This window comes from Rhinichthys klamathensis, unplaced genomic scaffold (assembly GCF_029890125.1).
Source record: "Rhinichthys klamathensis goyatoka isolate OS25496 unplaced genomic scaffold, OSU_Roscu_1.1 h1tg000150l_1, whole genome shotgun sequence".
Classification (NCBI taxonomy): Eukaryota; Metazoa; Chordata; class Actinopteri; order Cypriniformes; family Leuciscidae; genus Rhinichthys; species Rhinichthys klamathensis.
In genome coordinates, this window is record NW_026606685.1 from 2,373,239 (window position 1) to 2,394,198 (window position 20,960).

At 35.1% G+C, this 20,960-nt stretch overlaps 2 protein-coding genes across 2 annotated transcripts; both read left to right on the forward strand.

Moving 5' to 3' along the window:
• The first annotated feature begins 2,105 nt into the window (after positions 1–2,105).
• cd8b (cd8 beta) lies at positions 2,106–5,916 on the forward strand. The gene is made up of 6 exons (XM_056258220.1): positions 2,106–2,254; positions 3,811–4,161; positions 4,743–4,835; positions 4,925–5,011; positions 5,293–5,326; positions 5,676–5,916. The coding sequence occupies exons 1-6, from the start codon at positions 2,209–2,211 to the stop codon at positions 5,692–5,694; spliced, it is 630 nt and encodes a 209-aa protein (XP_056114195.1). The 5' UTR covers positions 2,106–2,208; the 3' UTR covers positions 5,695–5,916.
• A 9,633-nt stretch (positions 5,917–15,549) lies between these two features.
• cd8a (CD8a molecule) lies at positions 15,550–18,524 on the forward strand. Its single transcript, XM_056258221.1, has 6 exons — positions 15,550–15,696; positions 16,182–16,499; positions 16,726–16,815; positions 16,906–17,007; positions 17,622–17,661; positions 18,028–18,524. The coding sequence occupies exons 1-6, from the start codon at positions 15,624–15,626 to the stop codon at positions 18,077–18,079; spliced, it is 675 nt and encodes a 224-aa protein (XP_056114196.1). The 5' UTR covers positions 15,550–15,623; the 3' UTR covers positions 18,080–18,524.
• The last annotated feature ends 2,436 nt before the right edge of the window (positions 18,525–20,960 follow it).

Here is a 20,960-nt window from a genome sequence, read left to right on the forward strand (position 1 = left end):
TGTGCCTGCGCCACATCCTCCCCTCTTCACGACCCCTCCACGGGCCCATGAGCCCTTTCAGCCCTTCTCAAGAGACGAGGGCCAATGAGCGAGATCTCAAAACTCCCACACAAGCCCCCCCTAAGCTTCAGGCTCCAGAGTCCCACACACTCAAAAACTTCATTAGTGCAGTTTATCTAGAACGCGGAGTGAAAAACCAGCATGTTGGCTAAGGCTTGTTCAATGAATTGATAAATGTTGTGCATCTGAACAAAACCAACGGTTTGACTTTGTGGCGCAAAAGTTTTACTGCGAGCTCGGCCTGCAGTTTTGTTCTTCAGGTTTTTTAGTGTTACTGAAGTGAGTGTAAAATATGTTGCGGAATAATGATTTTTTATTTATTTATTTATGAAGTATTATGAACTTATTGTGCATATACAACCTAGAGGCCTTGGAATAAACTGTGATCTGCTCTATAGATATGTGATTGCAGTGTAAAAGTGGTTTTACACAGTGTGTAAAAAAGATGCGTTCCAGCATGCATATTTACTTTGAGCAAGTTTATCAGGATTTATTTTGTTAGTTTGACCTAACATAATTTCTTTCATCAATACTTTTATGCATTTTCTTGATTTTCTTCAGTAAATAAATTCAAAGTCGTTTAAAAAGTTTTGGTTATATAAGAAGATATCTCCAAGCCATAACATGATTAACAAAAGTTTATCATAAACAGTTTTAATTATTGTCTGAAAATGTATGTACTCAAGCTGTGATTTGTTAAAAAACCAGAGGGAGAGATATTTTAGATTTTTTTTAATATGATTTAATTTATATATATATAATATATAATTATATAATAATAATTTAAAATAATTTTTTAGAAAGTGTAGAAATTCAGTGTAATTCCTATAACATGTTTGTTCAAATATGGAAAATAATTGTTTAAACAATTAATTAAATGACATTTTTAACAATTAACTTGACTATACGTGTAGTTATAGAGTTTACAGCCTATATAAGGAATAAAGATATGTCAAACATTTTGGACACATTTCAGTCATCTTTCCCAACAAATTTGTTTCCTTATTCCATCTTAGGATATATCATAGTGTCGCACACTTGTCTTTTACTAGGCTGCTTGCGACGCTCAAAATCTATCACCGTATTATCAGAAATATACCATACTTTACCAACACTTTGAGGTCAAACTGCCATGCTGCAATATTGTTAGTTATATGCTTCCATCTGTACATTTTCAGTTTCAGTTCATTAATCCAGCATTAGCAGTATGTTGAGTTGGATCTGTGATTAATTTCAGGCATGTCTGATATTCATCACAAGTGTTGTTTTTTTTATATTACCGGTATGTGTTTGTGTTGATTTGATGCGGTTCCAGCTGTGGTGCTCTGCGGACAGATGCAGGTGTTATTCAGGTCACACACCTGCGTTTGGGTTAAAGATCATTTTAGGGAAGGCATTTAGGATTCAGCAAGCCTGCGCTTTCTGTTTCAGAGAAGATAAGAACAAATTATTTTAGCATTCACTGGAACTATTTAAATTGAATGACCTGTGGGTTTTATCACATTTTTGTAAATATGTGAGTTTGGAGAAGTTAGAGATCATTTCAATTATGAGTTCATGTATACTCTTGCATGTTGTTTAGATTTTAACTACGTCAGTTTGAATCCTCGAACTTCTCTAACAACGTGTCTGTTAAAAGTTACTTGATGCACGACGAGAGTGAACGATCTAGAACCTCTGGAATCATCTAATTTTTGTCAGGACGCAGTCAAAATAGATATATCGTTATATATCGAAAATACTATCACGTCATTATTAAAGGTCACTATATCATATCATAATTGTATCATCATTTGTTTTTTCGCAACAGTGCATTAGCAAAATCAATCTAAGCGTTGGCACGTTGCATGCTGAAAGTGTACTTAAGAGGTTTTTAGTAAAACGTGTAACGCTTTTCCATGTTCAACAGTCAATAGCTGTTATTTACTTGCAAACGAAACTTGAAATATGTGTTTTTCTGAAAAGTCTCCTGATTTTTCCTTGATGTTTTATGTGTATGTGTGTTTCCTCTGACTCATTCTCTGATAGGCTTTCAGTAATTGGTTCATTGGCCCCACACACAGCAGGCCCTCCTTTTAGTGTGACACATGAAGAACAGAAAGGAAAACACAGACACACAGTTGACAGCTCACACACGAACGCCCAAGGATGACCCTCTCTTGCATGTGCTGTTATGTGTTCGTGTGGATGGCAGGTAAGAACTTTTCTTCGCATTATATTTAAGAGCCGTCAAATTCTATAATGGGACCAGACCTAAAACTTACGTGCTACAATAATATGAGCTTGGCGTAAAGAAGTATGCACAAGTCGAGGATATTTTATTTGAATGCTGATTTAGAATTTTTGTGACATTCTGCAAACGATGGTGTTCTTAAAGAATATTTTAAAATATCTTTGTGATGATCTCAGTGGTTCGCTTTAGGCCGAAAGGTGTTTTGCATCCTAAGGCAATTTCTTGCGTTTGAAAATATTTGGATTTGATACAAATGTTTGTGTTTAACTCTTTACTTTAGACATTAATTCTACTAAATATAAGTAACTTTGCAACATGTCAACTAACTCTCATTAGAGTATAAGAAGACTGTTAGGTTTGGGTTAGTAGAATAAGTTGACATGTATAGTTACAAAGTTACTTATAGTTAGTAAAATGTCAGTTGGAGGAGCATCAAAATAAAGTGTTAGCAGATATTACGCAGACAATCTACTAATACTAGTGACGTAGTTGCAGAGTTAGTTATAGTTAGTAGAATGTCTCAAGTGGACAATCGAAAAAAGTGTTATCAAGCCAGATAATCCACTGTAACTAAGTCTCACACACTCAGGTTTATGTAGAACAGATAGCTCATTTGCATCTAGTATGTTTAAAAAAAGACAAAATGTCAGTGTTAACCAATAAATTGAAATCCGATTCACTAAAAACTCAATTTCATGCTTTCACACTCTCGACATTTTGCTTTTTGTACTAAACTGAATATTGTATATTGCGTGAATGGATTTTTGTTCCATTCTCTGAGATAAATTATGATGGTTTTTTCTGCTCATACTGTATGAATCTATGCCCACATATGTGCCAGACACCCTCAGGCACTGATAAGAGAGGAAAACTGTTTTGCAAGAGAATATAGACAACATAAATCGCCTATAAACCCAAGAGTTCTGTCTATTCAGGTTTCCATTCTTACATAACAAGGAAATTGACTAATGTGTTTCTACTTCTTATAGTCTATCGTACAAATGTCTTTTCAGCCTTTTATTTTATTTTTCAGTGTCTAATTCTAACCTTTGTGTTCTTTTACTGTTATACTTTCAAAACAGAAAAGTGTTACATTCAAATATCTGACTTTACACTATCATTGACTATCATTGTCCTTTGAATAGGTACCATCTAAAATTTCATGAAGCTAAACTCAAAAATCAAAATGTGCATAACGAACAAACCAGAACTGAAGAGCTACAGTAATATGAGCTTAGCATAAGGAAGTCTGCAGAAGTTAAGGGAAAATTGATAACTGCCGTTATATATTTTATTTTGAATACTGAATTAGAATTTTTGTAATGTTCTGTAAAAATGGTATTCCTAAAGAATATTTTAAAATAACACACACACACACACATATATATGTGTGTCCTTTGAATAGGTACAAATCCAGACTCTTAAAACTGAATGCGGCTAAACTGTTAAACCATAAATTCAAAATGTGCATAACGGACAAAGCAGGACTCATGATTTCTCCTTTGTTTCTCCTTAAGCGGCCGTTCTGCCCTCCTTCCAAGCTACTTCGAATGTTTTCTACCCCAAAATCAATGGGGCGCAAAGTCTGAACTGTGAATGTCCAGATCATACCTGCCAGGAGGTGTTTTGGTACCGGTACCTTGAGAGTAAGAACTCTCCTCAGTTTCTGATGTATGTCAACAGCGCCAGCAGAGAGGAACATGGAGAGAACATCAATGCCTCTAAGTTCAAGGGTACCGTGTCCAGCGGACAGAAGGTGGTCTACACCCTGCGCATCATGGAGCTACAAGAAGACGACGTCGGCTTCTATTCCTGCATGTTTAAAACTAAGAATGTTGTTCCTGCTGGATATTACATTCTGCCTGGAGGTATGGGCAGTGCTCTCCTTCTCTGTTTTGGCCCCTACCCTGGTTTTTTATTGTCAAAACTTGAGTTTCCCTCTTTAATGGTGTTGTCGATAGTTCCAGAATGGCAATTTTAGGCTGAAGAAAGTAAAGAAGACCAAAGCAATGAAACTGAGATACTAAATGTTGGTTTACAGAGTCATCTTAGTAAAATAACACCAGCATTGAGGTTTCCATCCCTGAAGTGAGGACATCTTCACCTGGCGTGAAGGTGGAGATGTTTCCAAATCTTCAGTCTTTATCCTCTTTCATTGTGCTCTAAGAACATCAAACGATCATGTTAAAATAAATGACTGATGTGACTCATGTGAGACGTGGTAGGAGAGATTCAAACAGCGAGGTATTTGGCCTGAGAATCCTAGAGTTCCGTTCAAGCAGTCTTGACTTGTCTGGGATCGTCTGGAAAGTTCATGACCTGACATGTTGACTTCATATTCAGAATTATAACTCTCACCCATTTCATTTGGCATTAAAAGGTCAGAATTTTTTCATTTGAATCAGTGTCCACAATGGATTCTTGATATGATTTTTTCTTTATTCTCCAGTGAATCCTCCAACAGTTCAGCCGCCAACAGTCAAGACATACCAGAAACCCGTAAATCCCAAACCCTGCAAACCCTCCCAGTACTCACCTAAAGGTGCGGACAAAGGCGTGCTGTTAGATGGTGCTGATTTCTTGCTATTTTATACTGTTTAGTTTGATTGGTTTCTTTGTATTGTGTTGCAGGCTGTGAACATGTGGTGCTTTGGCCGGGAATTGGTGCTCTTTTGCTTTTGGCCATTACACTTGCAGGCATACTTTACTACTTCAGTCGTGAGTACACACACACACACATAGAACTCGGATATGTCTTTGTAAAAGACTAGTACATCACAGTGGTCAAAGAAAGAGCTTCACAACTTTTTCCATTACTATTTCCATATCCGTAGATGTCCATTGTGAAAGTTTCTGAAGCACTTAAAGTACTTCACAGTGCTTATAGCTCATTAACAGTTTAAACACTTATTGTATACAAATGTGTAAATATTTTAATTCAGATTTGGATTTTATATAACATTTGTGTGAATTTCTCTTTTTTTACATTGAGACAACAGGTCTACCTAAGAAATGCAGACATCGATTCACCAAGTAAGTTGAGGAGATATTTCAGTTTTTAATTTTTTTTTATCAAACCATTTATTTAATGAATGTTATTTCTAGGATTAAAACATCCCTTCAATGATCTTTTTGTCTTTCAAGCGTGAAAATAAGCAACTAAACAGGAATGTTATAGTTGTGGGTCGATGTTGATTTGCGACACTCGCGCCTCACATCAAAGTCCTTACATGTGTGTTTGCATTGCCTGTGTCTTAACAGCCTTATTAGGCTCATTGAAATTTTTATAAACACTTAAATAATTTGTTTAACTATATCTGCCAATATCATGAGCTTTTTAAACTTTTTTAAAAGAACGTTTATTATGCTCTTTTCTCCATAGGACAAATCCGTTGCGATGAGGTGGAGAACAGACTCGTCATCTCCAAACAAAAAGGATCTACAGTTTGATAAAACACATTACATACCTACACTTTATAATAAGGTTTCATTAGTTAATATTACCTAACAAATAAAAACACTTCTAAAGCATTTATCAATCTGAGGTCATGTTAATTTCAACATTTACTAATACATTATGAAAAATCTAAAGTTGTCTGTTAATATTATTTAATTGACCTGAATTACCACATGAACTACTAGTGTTAACAAATATTAATAAATACTCTAACAAAATATATTGCTTGGATTGTTAGTCCATATTAGTTATTGCATTAACTAATGTTAACTAATAAGACCTTATTGTAACCTGTCTATAAAACTAGTGTGTGTGTGTGATAGTTCACCCATGAAAAGTTCTGTCATCATTTACTCATCCTCAAGTTGTTCCAAACCTGTATAAATGTGTTTGCTCTGCCAATCACAAACGAAGATATTTTGAAGAATGTTTGTAACCAAACAGTTGATGGACCTATAGTATGGGGGAAAAAATACTATGGAAGTCAACAGGGTCCATCAACTGTTTGGTTACAACAATTCTTCAAAATATATTTGTTTGTGTTCAGCAGAAGAAACACAGGTTTGGAACAACTTGAGGGTGAGTAAATGACAGAATTTTCATTTTTGGGTGAACCATCCCTTTAAATTTACTCCCAGTTCAGTGTCTCATTGGACATTATTCAACCAACAGTCCACTTCATGAATTAGATTCATTGTCTGGCTTGACTGAATTAAACCAGAGCTGAACGTACCATCAGGATTACAATAAAAACTGAACTCACCCTAAACGTGGACTAAACCCACGTTTTTATCAAGCTTTGAGTTTCGTTCTTGTTCAACACAGCATGTTTAATTTGCGATTGAATGTACAGTTTTCTGATTTCTTCATGCTTTAAATGTTATGCTCATTAAATAGTTGTATTAATCATTGTTAAATTAAACTCATGTTTTCTTTCAAATAACTGTTTCTGTGAGTTCTTTGTCTGTGATGACACTTGTTTGTATGGTGTCCCCCTGTCTTACATATCTGAGGGTGTGTTGGTTTATGTGTTTGGGTGTTATCAAGTTTCCCTCTGAGGGTGTGTGCTCCCTTTATGAAACTATACCGAATGATATTGCCTGGTGTCTCATTGCAGCAAGGATTAGCTTGAAATATGTTTTATGTATCATCTAGACTAAGACTAAATGCACATGTTGATAGTTAATGTGATGAACTACACTACACCTGTGGTTACTCTACTGTATGGACACCTGTGTGAATTTGAGGACTGACATTACACGTCCACTAAAACTCGCAAAAACACCAGTAAAAAGCTGGTAAATGACCAACAACAACTAAAATACAAAACAAATTTGTACAAATAACATTTAAAATCAAAAGGACTATTTAAGGGGAAAACTATAAATAAAAGTTCTGTGCCAAATAAACAAAATGTGGTTATGAGAGAAGATGTGCTGTCATTCAATTTGAAAATGCAGCTGTTCTTCCTGATACTTTGAGGCAAATGAACAAACCCCTTCCTGTGTAAAAAGACTGAACATTATCTCTGTCGCATCGCTCGTTCAGCTTTGAGCTCCTCAGCGCTACACTAAAACAAAACCACCACAGAGACCACAGACCTTGCCGCATGGAGAGCGTCACAGACTTTAACACAAGACCTCCATTACACTGTTGAGCTCTACAGTTTCTGAACTGTAAAAGCAATGTTTTAGCATTCGTTTATTCATTTTGTCGGGCTTTCAATAATTTAGATGAGTGTAACAATAGAAAAACATGATTTTTTTTTTGTGGGGAAAGGAAACATTTTTCTTCATTTCTTTATTGATTGTAGAAAAACCATGTTACATTAAAAAAGATAAAACAGAATACATTAAATTCATATACCTATATCTAGCACTATTTATTTCAATACAAGGAAGTGCACAAAACTACATTTGGTTTATAATGATTTATAAGAGTAAGGTCATCAAAAAGAAGAAAAGCACATTACTCGCAGAAAATATCAGGTATAAGCTGTAAAAATACATTTAATATCAATAAAGTGGGTATTAGAAAATGAATCAAATACATGTCATACTCAAGGGATAACTTTCCTAAACTTATAATGTTCAGAAAAAAGAACTGAAGTTCTTATCCTTTGTTGCGTCTTGATAACTTTCTTTGTGATCTTTGTCTTTATATGAGCATCTGCACACATGAACATGAAATAAAACCATTTGTATTTAAAGCCTTTTGAAAAATTACCCATTGGTATTTATGTTACACTGTGTGCAAAATCTACCATTTTTAATTACCATGTGCGTTCATCTTTGTTCTGTGTCTCAAGACGAAATCCATTGAAAGGGCCACAAGACCAATTCATTTGAAGGGTTGAAAATGACAGCATATAAATTATATTTATGAATTACATACATAAAATATCACATTCTTAATCCTCAATGACAATAGTGAATACTTAATCATTTAAAAATATTACATCTAAACGCAATACTAGATTCATTAACATCTAAAATACAATTCCATCACTTGCAATTTCATTGCATTCATTTCAATTGTAATATATACTATAAATATAATACTTTTATAAATTGTATGATATATATTTTAACAGAATATATGTATGTATGTCAATGTCACTTTATTTATAAAGCACTATTTAAAACAACAACTGTTTACCAATGTGCTGCATACCATAGACATAAACACAATAAAAACAAATAACAGACAATAAAACAGATAACATGACACTGTATCATTGATTAAAAGCTATTTCAAACAAAAAAAAAAGCCTTCAGTTTAAAATGTCAGATATCTATATATATATATATGTGTGTATACATATATATATAGATGTCATATATACGCTAAAACAGAACAGATGCATGTTTACAAACTTATGTTATTTTATCAGCCTGTGCTTTAATACTACTAAAATACAATCACACAACAAAATGTAGCCTATAGCAATCTGTCACTTTATGAATGTTTAGAGAAACAAGATAATAATGGACATTGAAAAATCCTGCCATCAATGCAATTGCGAATGTGTATAGATTCATTAAAAATAGTCTTAAATACAATTACATCACTGTGTATTTGAAATTTCATTGCATTCATTTCAATGGTAATATTGCATGTACTATAAATATAATACTTTCATAAATTGTATTTATATATAATTTATGAAAGTATATTTATATATATGCTAAAACAGCTTGTTTTATTTTATCAGCCTGTGCAATAAGTAAAATACAATCACACGACTATATAGAAACCCGTCACTTTACAAATGTTTAGAGAAACGATGCAATAATGGAGGACATTAAAAAATCCTGTCATGAATGCATTTGTGAATGTGTATCAAGTGCAGCTGGCGTTCAGAAACTATTACTAATAAATATACTAAATCACCCCATAAAAAGCAACATATAACATTTCTGGAAAAAAAATCACTTTGATATGCTGTATAGGCTCTACAGCTTTGATAGTGTCTCCTAATGGGTTTTGATTATGAGAGGAACATTAAATATAATAATTTTAAGGAAAAAAAAGTTAATTTAGAAATTACGATTATTTAAGCACATTCAGGATTTCTGAGACCCCAGTAAAGTCTCAACATGAAGGTATAAAACCATCACCAAGAAAGCAGAAGCATACTTACATCAGGTTGTGATCTGTAACTGATCCCTCCCACTGAGCTTCAGATGAATGCACAGTGTTTGAATGAAGAGAATCCTAACGCTGTTATCACTGCAGTGACTGAAAGTCTGTTTTTACTGATCACTCTCTAAACTGAGCTCTCTGAGGTGGGCTGCTGTCTTACTGCATGTAATAATTGTCTGTTGTGGTGTGTGTGAGGAAGAGTTGGCCCTCTTCCTCCAAGGAATCCCCAGGTAAGCCCCATCCCCCTCATCCTCACCTCACTCTCTGAGCTGTGTTTTGGGTCTGAGACCCACGTCTCTGAGATCAGGTTCTTTTGGTGAGTCAGACAGGGATCCCCAGGTAAGAAATCAGTGGATGATGAGAAATTACCCAGACTGAGAGAGTGACTCAAAACTACATGGAAACTGAGGGTGGACCGCCTGTCAGAAACTGTCTCTCTGTTTGACTGGAGGTCTTCCTGAACACCCACCGGCAAGATAAGAAAAACAGACCTCCCCTTTATGAAGGGTCAACGCTGTATGAGATTTACTGTACAGTCATAAGGTCCCTGCCTTTGTTTTTGTTCAAATGTATTTTTCTTCATTTTTAGTGTGTTTAATGTGTTTTCTATAACCCGTATAGTTCATCTTTAGCTCAGCTGTTCACATTCAAACTTTTTTTTTATGAATGTACAAAATATTAGTCAATTTTATATGGTAAAATATATTAAGCACCTTCCCAGGCGATTTTTTACGGTAAAGGTGAGAGGTACAGTGTGGAGATAACATAAACTCAAAAGAGGTAGGCTACATATAGGGGAGAGCGGGACAAAACGTAACGCGGGGCTAGTTGTAACAGTAACAGTTTTAATACTTCCACACGTGCTAGCATGACGAAACTTGAGTACCGTAAAACTTCAAATAGTAGCCCGGACTTTTATTTTCCCAAATCGTCGAACTGCACCGGCTTGTATTTGAGAAAGGCGTCTATATGAGACAGGCCTTTATAATTTAGTGTTGAGATGTTGTTCATTGAGTGTATAGGCCTGTCTCTCTAAAAATCTCCAAATGCTCCACGTGAAACTGCGGTCTTCCGACCTTTTACAATCGCGTCAATTGATTTTGATTAATATGCGCGAGGGAGAGAGCAAGACAGCGCTCGAGTTGTTTGAAGACGTGAGAGTGCGCGCGCGCGCGCGCGGCCGGGGCGCTCTCTCTCTCTCTCTCTCTCTGCTCACAACGCGCCCTGTCAAGCGCAGCAGTCATTCTATTCTACATCACTCATCGATCAAAAAAGCCGTTGGAGGGACAAAAAATTTGCTTTGGCAGCGCCAAAAAGCTGACGATCTGACTGTTTTAGAGGATTGAATACAACCCGAAACTAAAAAACAGACCCGGCCTCTATTTGAGACCGGCCTTTATTTACCCAAACCTGTCGCCACAGGCGTGTAAAAGAGACAGGCGTCTATTTGGGACTCGGCTATTATTTGAAGTTTTACGGTATTTACTAGTTGGAAACATAGAGGAAAAATTGCACCAAAATCCAGAAATCTTTGGAAGATATCACTGAATATTTATTTAACCATAGCAAAAGTACATTTCTTATGTTAATTTTCCTTCTCTATTTTTGGTGTTTATTTTAAATTAGACAAATCTGATATTATTTTAATCTCCAATATGTTATTCAACAGAACTATGGTTCTTTAATGCTTCGTTAACTAGCAGAAGTCACTAGCAGGGTTTAAATCAGTTGTGCAGAGCATGTACTGTTACAACGTGCCCCTATTAGAACTATGCTATTCTATACTTTTATGAATTCTATTAAAATAGAAATAAAGACTGTCAATGTTTTAGAAGTTATTTATTATCATTGTGTTTTGAACTATGTTTTATAGCTGTGTTTTCCGGTGTGTTCGTTGTCAAACTCAAAAATTATTTTATTTTTAATTATAAAAAAAATGGCATTATTTTATGTGAAAAAGTTAATAATTGTATTTAATTGAGAAAATATTTTAGTTTGTCTTGTATGTTTTTTTTTTATTAGATCAGATTTTTTATTAAGCTGTCATATGGTCATGTTACAATGTACCCCACCTGGGGCATGTTGTCACATTTCACTTCCATTCTTTCGGGGTATATCAAGAAACAAGTATACACTGTATTAATAAAACAAAACCACATAATTGTATTAGACGTGTGAAAAAAAAAACTCTGAACCCTATAGATTTACACAAACTGAGAAAGTCAAAAAGCATTAGGTTGTGCCCCGCTCTCCCCTATTTAGGATGTAAAATATAATATAAATATTAAAATAATTATATATATATATATATATATTTATATAATATGTATGTAATTCTTTTATTATTATGTTATTTAAATTATTATTTTGCATTTGTTTATATATTGGTGACTTTCTAATGTTGCAAAAAACTCACTAGACAATGTTTACAACTACAACAACAATAATAATACTTATATACAGTATAGAATACTTATAACACTTTTTTAATAAACATCTAACACTACATTTGATAAAATATTTTTGCAATTTTGTTGGAATTATTTTTTTTTATGGGATGTGTACAACTGACTGGGTCGTCAACAAATTAGTTTTTGTTGATAATGTCGTAAACTCCTATTTCCACTATCCAAGCATGTAAATGTTACGTTAATTTCCAGGAGACGTAAATGTAGGCTTACGTCAGACCGTGTTGCGACATAAGAAAGAAAGGGGGCGCTGTTGTTAGTGATGTAACCGTGTGTGGGCAGCATCCCCTTCACTTCCCCCTTTACATTTATATTATTTAGAGACTCTCTGTACGCCTACAGAACAAGGTGGTCTGAAGCTGTCGTACAAAACAATGAACATCTTTCCTTTCCACTCTTCTTGGGAAACGTTATATTCTGATACCGTCAAGACGTCAGGTGATTTTCAGACCTGTTTTGAGTTTTTCCTCACCGAGATAAGATAGCACAAACACTCTTTTTAAAGCTAAACATTTCGCAAAATGGAGATTTGAAATCACAAAGTGTCTCAAATAAAGACAAAAAGTGTTGTGTTGCCTTCTGGTCCTAAAATGTTAGAGGAACATGTTGATAGTTGACGTAATGAACTACACAAGTGGTAGCGAACTTGAGGAGAACTGACTTCGTACATCCACATAATCACCTTGACACCCAATTAACGTTAATTAAAAATAATTGCAAACAATAGTTCAGAAAAGCGGTTGTGGGCAGTAACGAAATAAAAATAGCTACATTTTTCAAGTTGAGTCAGACAGTGCTGGCTAAATAATAGGCCTAAACATGGTTCATCGATCAGTAGGCTATAGCCTACTTTTTACCTTTAATAAGTAGGCTACATTAACAATTCACTACTTGCACAACTACTTCCGCGTTCTACTTATTACATATCGGGAGTTTCCGGTTAGAGTGTTCATCGCACGTCCATACATGAGAATGCAGATTATCACTACGTTTTATGGATGCCAATTGATTACAACAATGAATAATGATCTCTGTATTAATTATCTTGAGCCTGCTGAAATGTTCCTATAAATATATTTTCTTCCCAACTGTTACATTCTGAACAATAAATATATATTTATTCACTAACCTGCAGCAGTCCTATGTCTTCACAGTATTTTTCTCTTAGCCTACTTATATTCTATACCTGTTGAGTTCACATTTTTTTATGAATTTGAATAATAAAAAGTATTTATTGTGTGCTTTGGTGCTTTATTCCTGTCTTTTAAAATAGTTGAATGAATGAATACTCGCGAGGTGCCTACGATCAGAACCATAGATCAGAACCGCATGCGTAGAGGAGAATGACAGTCAACTTCTTTGAATATTAATTAAGCAATTTGGGCATGAACATGTAAATAGTAAAACGATTGACATTGAAAAATTACACTGAATGAGTACAATATTTAATCCAAATAAATAAATGTTCGTGGTTCGTACCATAGGTGATGTTATTCATCTGTTCTCACACATTTCAGCGTCGCGGTCACTAGTTTAGACGAACACTGACAACCTGTGGTAAAATAATGGCGTATTTTTAACAGCCGCAGCTTTCTCAGATTGGCTTGGATTGGATTAAACTTTAATGTTCCGATGAGTTTTGAAAATTCTGCACACAGTAAACATCAGATCATCCCTTCTTCTGTCAATAAAAAGTCCAAAATATCAAATATTATTATAGACACTTTTTTTAGTTGGCGTTTGTTCAACTCATTGACCACAGTACATTGAAAGTAAACATAACCGGAAATAAGTGATATGTATTGTTTCCAAACGGAAGTGCGTCACGAAGTTCAGTGCAAGTGGTCCATTAAATACTTTTGTACATTGTGGTATAGATGTTTCTCTATTTCGCACCTGACCTAGTCCACCTGGGTCTCGTCTTCAATCGACGTCCCCGAACGTCTACATTCGAGGTTAGTTTCCTGTAATATTTATAATCTAGCGCGTCTACACATCGACGTCGGCTGAGATCCCTGCGCAGCATTAATCACCGACAGACTTCTGACAATGCCTTCGAATATGCTTTAATCACGGCCGGAGGATCTCGAGCATTCCTCAGAGAATCCCACCAGGAAAAGGAATAGGCCTACAACAGTTTGTATAAGAGCATGGCAAAAATGACATGAAACAGTAGGCCTATTTCCCTACAATTTGATTGGTTCTTCATATGTAAACCCTTCTGTTACTAGGAGCAAACTCTGTTTTCTCGATTAGGCTGTTCATAATCACAAGGTTTCAATCTGTAAGATTCATTTCCCATATTTGTTATTTTTACACCCAAAGTCACGAGTTTTCGACTGGTTTTGAACAGCAGCCTATATAGCCTATATTTTGTTCAAATGTTAGAATATTAAAGGCCTAAAAGAGAAGCAAGGTTAGAGTTATAGTTTACTATTTTATTCATTAAGAAACCCATCACAACATTTACTACTGAAGTAAATTAGAAAATGAGTAGGCCTGCCAGATACACAACTGGAGCAATATTTGATTAGGGCAGCCATCTATCTATCCTACCTTTACTCAAGTAGGCTACTTGATTTGTGTAGCCTACTTCTGCAGAAAAGCGAGGTTAAGATGCATTCTTTTCGGGTTATCATGCATTAATAACAGTTTAGCTTTCAAATTCTGCATTGGTAGGCTACTGCATTTGTAACCGTATATCCTCCTGACTACAGTTATATTAAGACGTGTGTGACTGAATGAAAGTGAAAGAAACAGAAACGAACAAAGCGCGTGGAGGCAAAAACATTCCGTGCACATATGTAATAGCCTTTGTACACCCTAACGACACATTTTCTAAGCTGAATGAAAGTTAGGGGTCCAGAGAATTGCTGTACAGCCCCATTCAGAGGAGCGCGTCACATGCGGTTTGACGCGCGATCAAAGAGCTGCGCGCGCCTGTGCAGTGTGCATGTGCTCGTGCTGCTAGTGCAGACCCCCTTCAGGTGCACGCTGAGCGCATACTGTACCACTGCACTGACAATATACCACTTAAAAAACTACCACCACCTGTTTTATAGACCAAATATGAACAATGATCCACATCGATCCAAAAAAAATGTTTACATACCAAAATATTCTACATAAAACAATCTGACAGAATTCTATCATGTAATAATGAGAGATGTTCATCACTTTATCCTATACTTTTTTTTTTTTTGCACAATTTCAACTTTCAGCATTTTACTTTTTGTTTTGTTTCATGGTTCCCATAGTTGTTTAACAGTTTAAATTGTGATTAATACCTTATAAAGCACTGTGACAACTTACCCCAAAGAGTGTGAAAACATCCCCCATTAGCTGCTATGTGTATACAGAAATTAAAAGTAGTGAAACTATTATAAACCTTATCTTTACTTCACCTACATGGAATGTACACAAACATTTGACTGTGCACCCGTATTTCTAAAAAGATGTATGCTGTTTATCTAACATTTAGACATTTTATTTTTGTTTCTAGGCCACTTATTTTACATCTTTAAATGTTATTTATTTATAAAATAATATATATAGATTTTTTGTTGTTGTTGTCACAATTAGTAGCATTAATAGTACATTTACAAGCTTGTATTATTTTACACTTATAGTACATTTATTTTCTTTAGTACACTGTTTACAGTACAGTTGAAAACCAAGACAGTGAGGGTTTGGGAGGGGCAGACGAGGAGATTTTGTTTCATTCTTTCAGTAGTTTTGTTCCTGTTGTTAGAAGAACTGAATGTCTGTGCTGAGAATTGAAAAAATGTATCAAATATACATTGGATTTTGTGTGAGTTTGTCTCTCTTCTGTGGTGAGTTGAACATTTTCTCTTATATTGCGATTACATTATATGAAATGTAATGAAAAATATGTAAGTGTACAGGATTGACCGACTGTTTACGATTTTGAATAGACCAAATATAATTTGCATGTTGTTTTTATGTACAGCCATTAGACAGTCATTTAAACTGTAAAATAATCATATTTAATTTTATTTAACGTTTTAGCCTAACTACCTCAGCACAGAAACAGCATGGAAATGATGATACAACACAGAACACATAATGATATATATTTGTATTGGCATGCTTAAAAGTATAAAAAGCTGCATACTTTCAGTTAATTCAATGGTGAAACAAGTTAATTCTATTTTCACACCACTAAATGCAAAGAAATTCAGTTTCACATGACTTTTAATGTGACCTAATAAATAAAAAAATAAATAAAAAACATTTGTTCACACATGCATTAAAAAGTCTTGTTTTTCTTAATCTAAACACATTTCTTTGTCTCCAGGAGTCTCTGCAGAGATCTATAAAGAAGGAGCGAAGGTTCGAGTTAATTGTGACCTTAAACAGTCCGGCGCCTTGACATTCTGGTTTCGAATAAAGAGTACAGGTGCAGACTTTTTATTCACTGTTAAACAAACGGACATAAAGGAAAATTCCTTAAATGAGACAAAATACAGTATCGCCGTAGACAAGAAAAGTGGTAAGGCACATTTTGACATTAAATCGTTCGAGAAAAAGGCAGACGATGGTATTTACACCTGCGCAACCATGAACAACAATAAACTCTTCTTCGGAGGGCTGACTGAAATTAAAGGAGAACCAGGTGGGTATCTGACTGTTAAACATTAACATTGTCTGGTTAATTCAGAAACACTGATAACATCTGAATTTTTAAAAGAGTCATGCAATATACGAGATCTGCAAAAATAATTTTTCTATAAGCATTTTGTGTTTTCCAGTAGAAAAAAAAACACCTATAGCAAGTGGAAATATAAAATTACATTAAAGAATAATATCATTGGATCATATAGCTAATATCTCTGTTTCAGATCCAACAACCCAACCTCCAAAAGCACTAATCCCGATCTTAGTGACTACAACAAAATCTACAACTACATCACATTTGTGCAAAAAAACAGGTTTGTTGTGCTATATATATGGTAAATGAAAAATAAATCTTTGTATTATAACACAGCGTTGTAAGGATAAGGAGGTGTATTTGTTCACAGAGAAGTCTCGTTTCAACTGTGAGATTTGGATATTGTCATCTCTGGCCTCTGGATGTGCTCTCCTCCTCATTCTGCTGATCGGCACAATTTTCTACTGCAACCGTAAGTCAAATCCACACCTTTTAAATTATGCAAAGTGTAGTAGATGATGTTCTTATTTCAATTATTTTTCAAATGGTTATGGACCATGTACAAGTTTTGGAACATATAAGTTATCGCACACAGTTACTGCTTGACTTGAGCACAGCCATTTAAAACATATCCACAATTATGCTAATAATAGACTTTGTGTAAATACATTTTTCAATGGTGAGAAACAATAACTATGCATGCAAATGATTTTCAAAACTCCTACACATAATTATTTGGAGGACATGTAAGAACAATTAAACTATTCTTAATCTATAACATAACCAAAGATGTAATTACAGTTAAAAATAAGTTATATTTTAAGTAGGCTGCATCTGAGTAGAGAGCACACAGGTCTCATTTTAAAGATGCAATCCTAAATTCTAAACTAATGAGGAAGTGTTCTGGTCATTGACCGAGCCCCACATGGGAGGACACTAATTTAGTTTTAGATTTACACATTTCAAATGTTCATAAAAACATGTTTTCATGTTTTGTTTTGTTTTTTTGACTGATTAAGGTTTGGCAAGCCTAGTTTTTTATAAACCTTGTTGAAGGATTTTTCTGTAATTTCTTTTCTTCTCTAGGTTTAAGGACAAGACGGTGTCCCCACCATTACAAAAGACAGTAAGTCACACTGACACAAATTATCATTAAATGGATAGTTCACCCAAAAATCATTTACTCGCCCTCAAGTTGTTTTAACCCTGAATGAGTTTATTTCTTCTGCTGAACACAAAAGAAGATATTTTAAAGAATGCTGGCAATCAAAAGGTTGACGGTAGCCATTGACTTCCATAATAGAAAAAAAATACTGTCTGGCTACCCAAATTCTTTAAAATATCTTCTTTTGTGTTCAGCAGAAGAAAGAAACTCGTACAGGTTTGGAACAACTTGAGGGTGAGTAAATTATGACAGAATTTTCTTTTTTGGGTGAACTATCCCTTTAATACAATACAGTTTCTGTTCAACATCTCAAATCTTCATTTTCAGACCTCAACCCAGACCCGCTGGCCACGCTAAACTGCCCAACAGCCACTTCTAGCGCCAGGAAAGAAGCAGGAAAGTTTTCGTCGGTTCTGTTTTCTTCTCATTAAGTACATTTAAAAGCGGTTTCCTCCTTTATCATTATTCAGTCTGTAGAACATTAAATCTTAATCTTTCAAAATGAAAATGTTCGAATCGCTCAGGATTTCTGTTTCATTCGCTGAATTTAGGTGATTTTTATAGTTATGTCTTTGTATCTGTTACTGTCACTGACAATAATCACATCTTTCCTTTATGTGGTTTTTGATAGTCTTAATCTGTTCCTAGTGAAATGTTTTATGTTTTGCTTCAATGTAGGCGTATAATTTGGGGCTTATTATGGCTTAAATTGTTGCATTTGTAGCAAGTGTGGCTTTAAAGTACAAAGTTGTATAATTGTAACCTGTTTGAAAGAGATTTCTGCCATCTGCTGGCTGTAAGTGATATGAACCTCAGATGCAGTCTCATACATTATATAATGAGCAACTCAGCTTTACAGAACAAATTGCTTTCCTGCTGATGTCTGTTTCTGCATTTAATTGTAAATAAACAAAACTATTGAAAATATAAAAGGCCCTTGGATGAAGTAATAGGCCTGTATCATGCATTCATCCTAAACCTAACCCTAAGTGACATGAAGGATTTGAAATGAACAATTTCAGTATAAATAACCCAGGAGGTGAAAGCACGAACGGTCAATAGTCACACGCTGCCCAAGAATAAAGTAATCTTCCAGATATGCTGGTGTCGTTAATGTGTAAATACATTGCAGGCTTGATTACAACATTATGATTTTAATGTTCTACTACATTATTTGTAAACAACAGACACTCAAAAATAATGTCGGAGTCTGGTAACACTTTAGTTTAGGGTAAAATTCTCACTATTAACTAGTTGCTTATTAGCATGCATATTACTAGGATATTGACTGTTTATTAGTACTTATTAAGCACATATTAATGCCTTATTCTGCATGACTTCTACATCCCTTAATGCCTAATACTTAACAACTACCTTACTAACTATTAATAAGCAGTAATTATGAGCTATATTGAGGGAAAAGTCGTAGTTAATAGTTAGTTAATAGTGAGAATTGGACCCAAATCTAAAGTGTGACCCAGAGTCCTTATTTGTTCATCTTTACTTGCATAAAGATTTTAAGAACAACAACAAAAAAAAAAAATGGTTGTATTAATAGCACAATAACGTCTTTGAACTCTTTAGGAAGAACTGCCTGGATCCGTTCAACATTTCATGAGCAGAAAGAAACGTTTTTTGGAAGACAATGCTTAATTTAAATGTCATATTTCAGTTTCAGTCATGAGGTATGGTTGCTGACATCTGATGTTAAGCAAAACGGTAATTTTGCGGCAGCCCTTAAACCAACACAATTGAGTTAAAGTGAAAGTGAAAGATTCTGACTTTTACCGCATGTAATGCAACACCTGTCAAGTGTGAACTTATTAGGGGTTCTTAAAAGTAAGTGTAAAACCTTAAAGGGATACTCCACTTTTTTTGGAAATAGGCTCATTTTACAACTCCCCCAGAGTTAAACTGTTGAGTTTTTACCGTTTTTGATTCCATTCAGCCGATCTCCGGTTCTGGCGGTACCACTTTTAGCATAGCTTAGCATACATCATTGGAGTTGACAAGACCATTAGCATTTCTCAAAAAAAAATGACCAAAGAGTTTTGATATTTTTCCTAATTAAAACTTGACTCTTCTGTAGTTACATCGTGCACTAAGACCGACGGAAAATGTAAAGTTGGGATTTTCTAGGCTGGTATGGCTAGGAACTATACTCTCATTCCTGCGTAATAATCAAGAAACTTCACTGCCGTACCATGAGAGCAGCAGGCGTAATGATATGACGCAGCGCCTGAAAATAGGCCACCTTCCGTCAACACAACGGAACTATTTTCCGGCGCTGCGTCATATCATTACGCCTGCTGCTCTCATGGTACGGCATTGAAGTTTCTTGATTATTACGCAGGAATGAGAGTATAGTTCCTAGCCATACCAGCCTAGAAAATCGCAACTTTACATTTTCCGTCGGTCTTAGTGCACGATGTAACTACAGAAGAGTTACAGAGAGTACAGGCAGCAGGCTTTTTAACAAGCCTGCTGCCTGTACGTACTAGTTTTGCATTGCTGAAAGTTGTAGTTTAGTTCAGCGTCTCACGTAATGATGAATTTTAGATGAACGCGCTTGATCAGTATCTATGGCAACGTTCTGTTTGATGTTTTCTTAAAATCTGACCGTCTCATCAGCATCGTTTTCCACAGTCATCCGTGGCTACTATTTCGACGATTATTGAGCTGACATTATTATTATTAACATGCCTTGTGTTCACTATAAGTTTCTAAGTAAACTCACCCAATAGACGGTCCAGTTTGAAGGACTTCACATCACCCCGAGAGAGCTGAAACACCGAATTATGAGGCGCAAGAGACTGAAGCGCTGTGACCTGCAGATCAGCAGCGCACAAACTAGTGAAGGTGAGTTAATCTACATATCAGATGCTGCTAGGTTGAAACCCACAAACAAAGGATTTGTCAAGTCACCTGACATAAACACAACTTTCATCATTTAGCTGTAACTACTAGTGCAATGCCCTTGCAAAATCTGTTTATAGTAATTGTTGGTTTGGTATGTTTGAGTTGCTGAATAGCCTATGCTATTATTACACAGGAGCCTAAACTTTGAGAAACCGATAACGTTAAAGCTGCTGTCCGTAACTTTTTTAAGTTAAAAATAATCCAAAATAATTATATAAAAAAAAAAAACATATTCTGCCAGTGGTCAAAACTATCTGCTTGCCATAGCTAGATTCAAAACGGTTAGCTTGTAATAATGATTTTAATTCCAGTGGTACTGGTGGGTTTCCGCGGGAAATTCG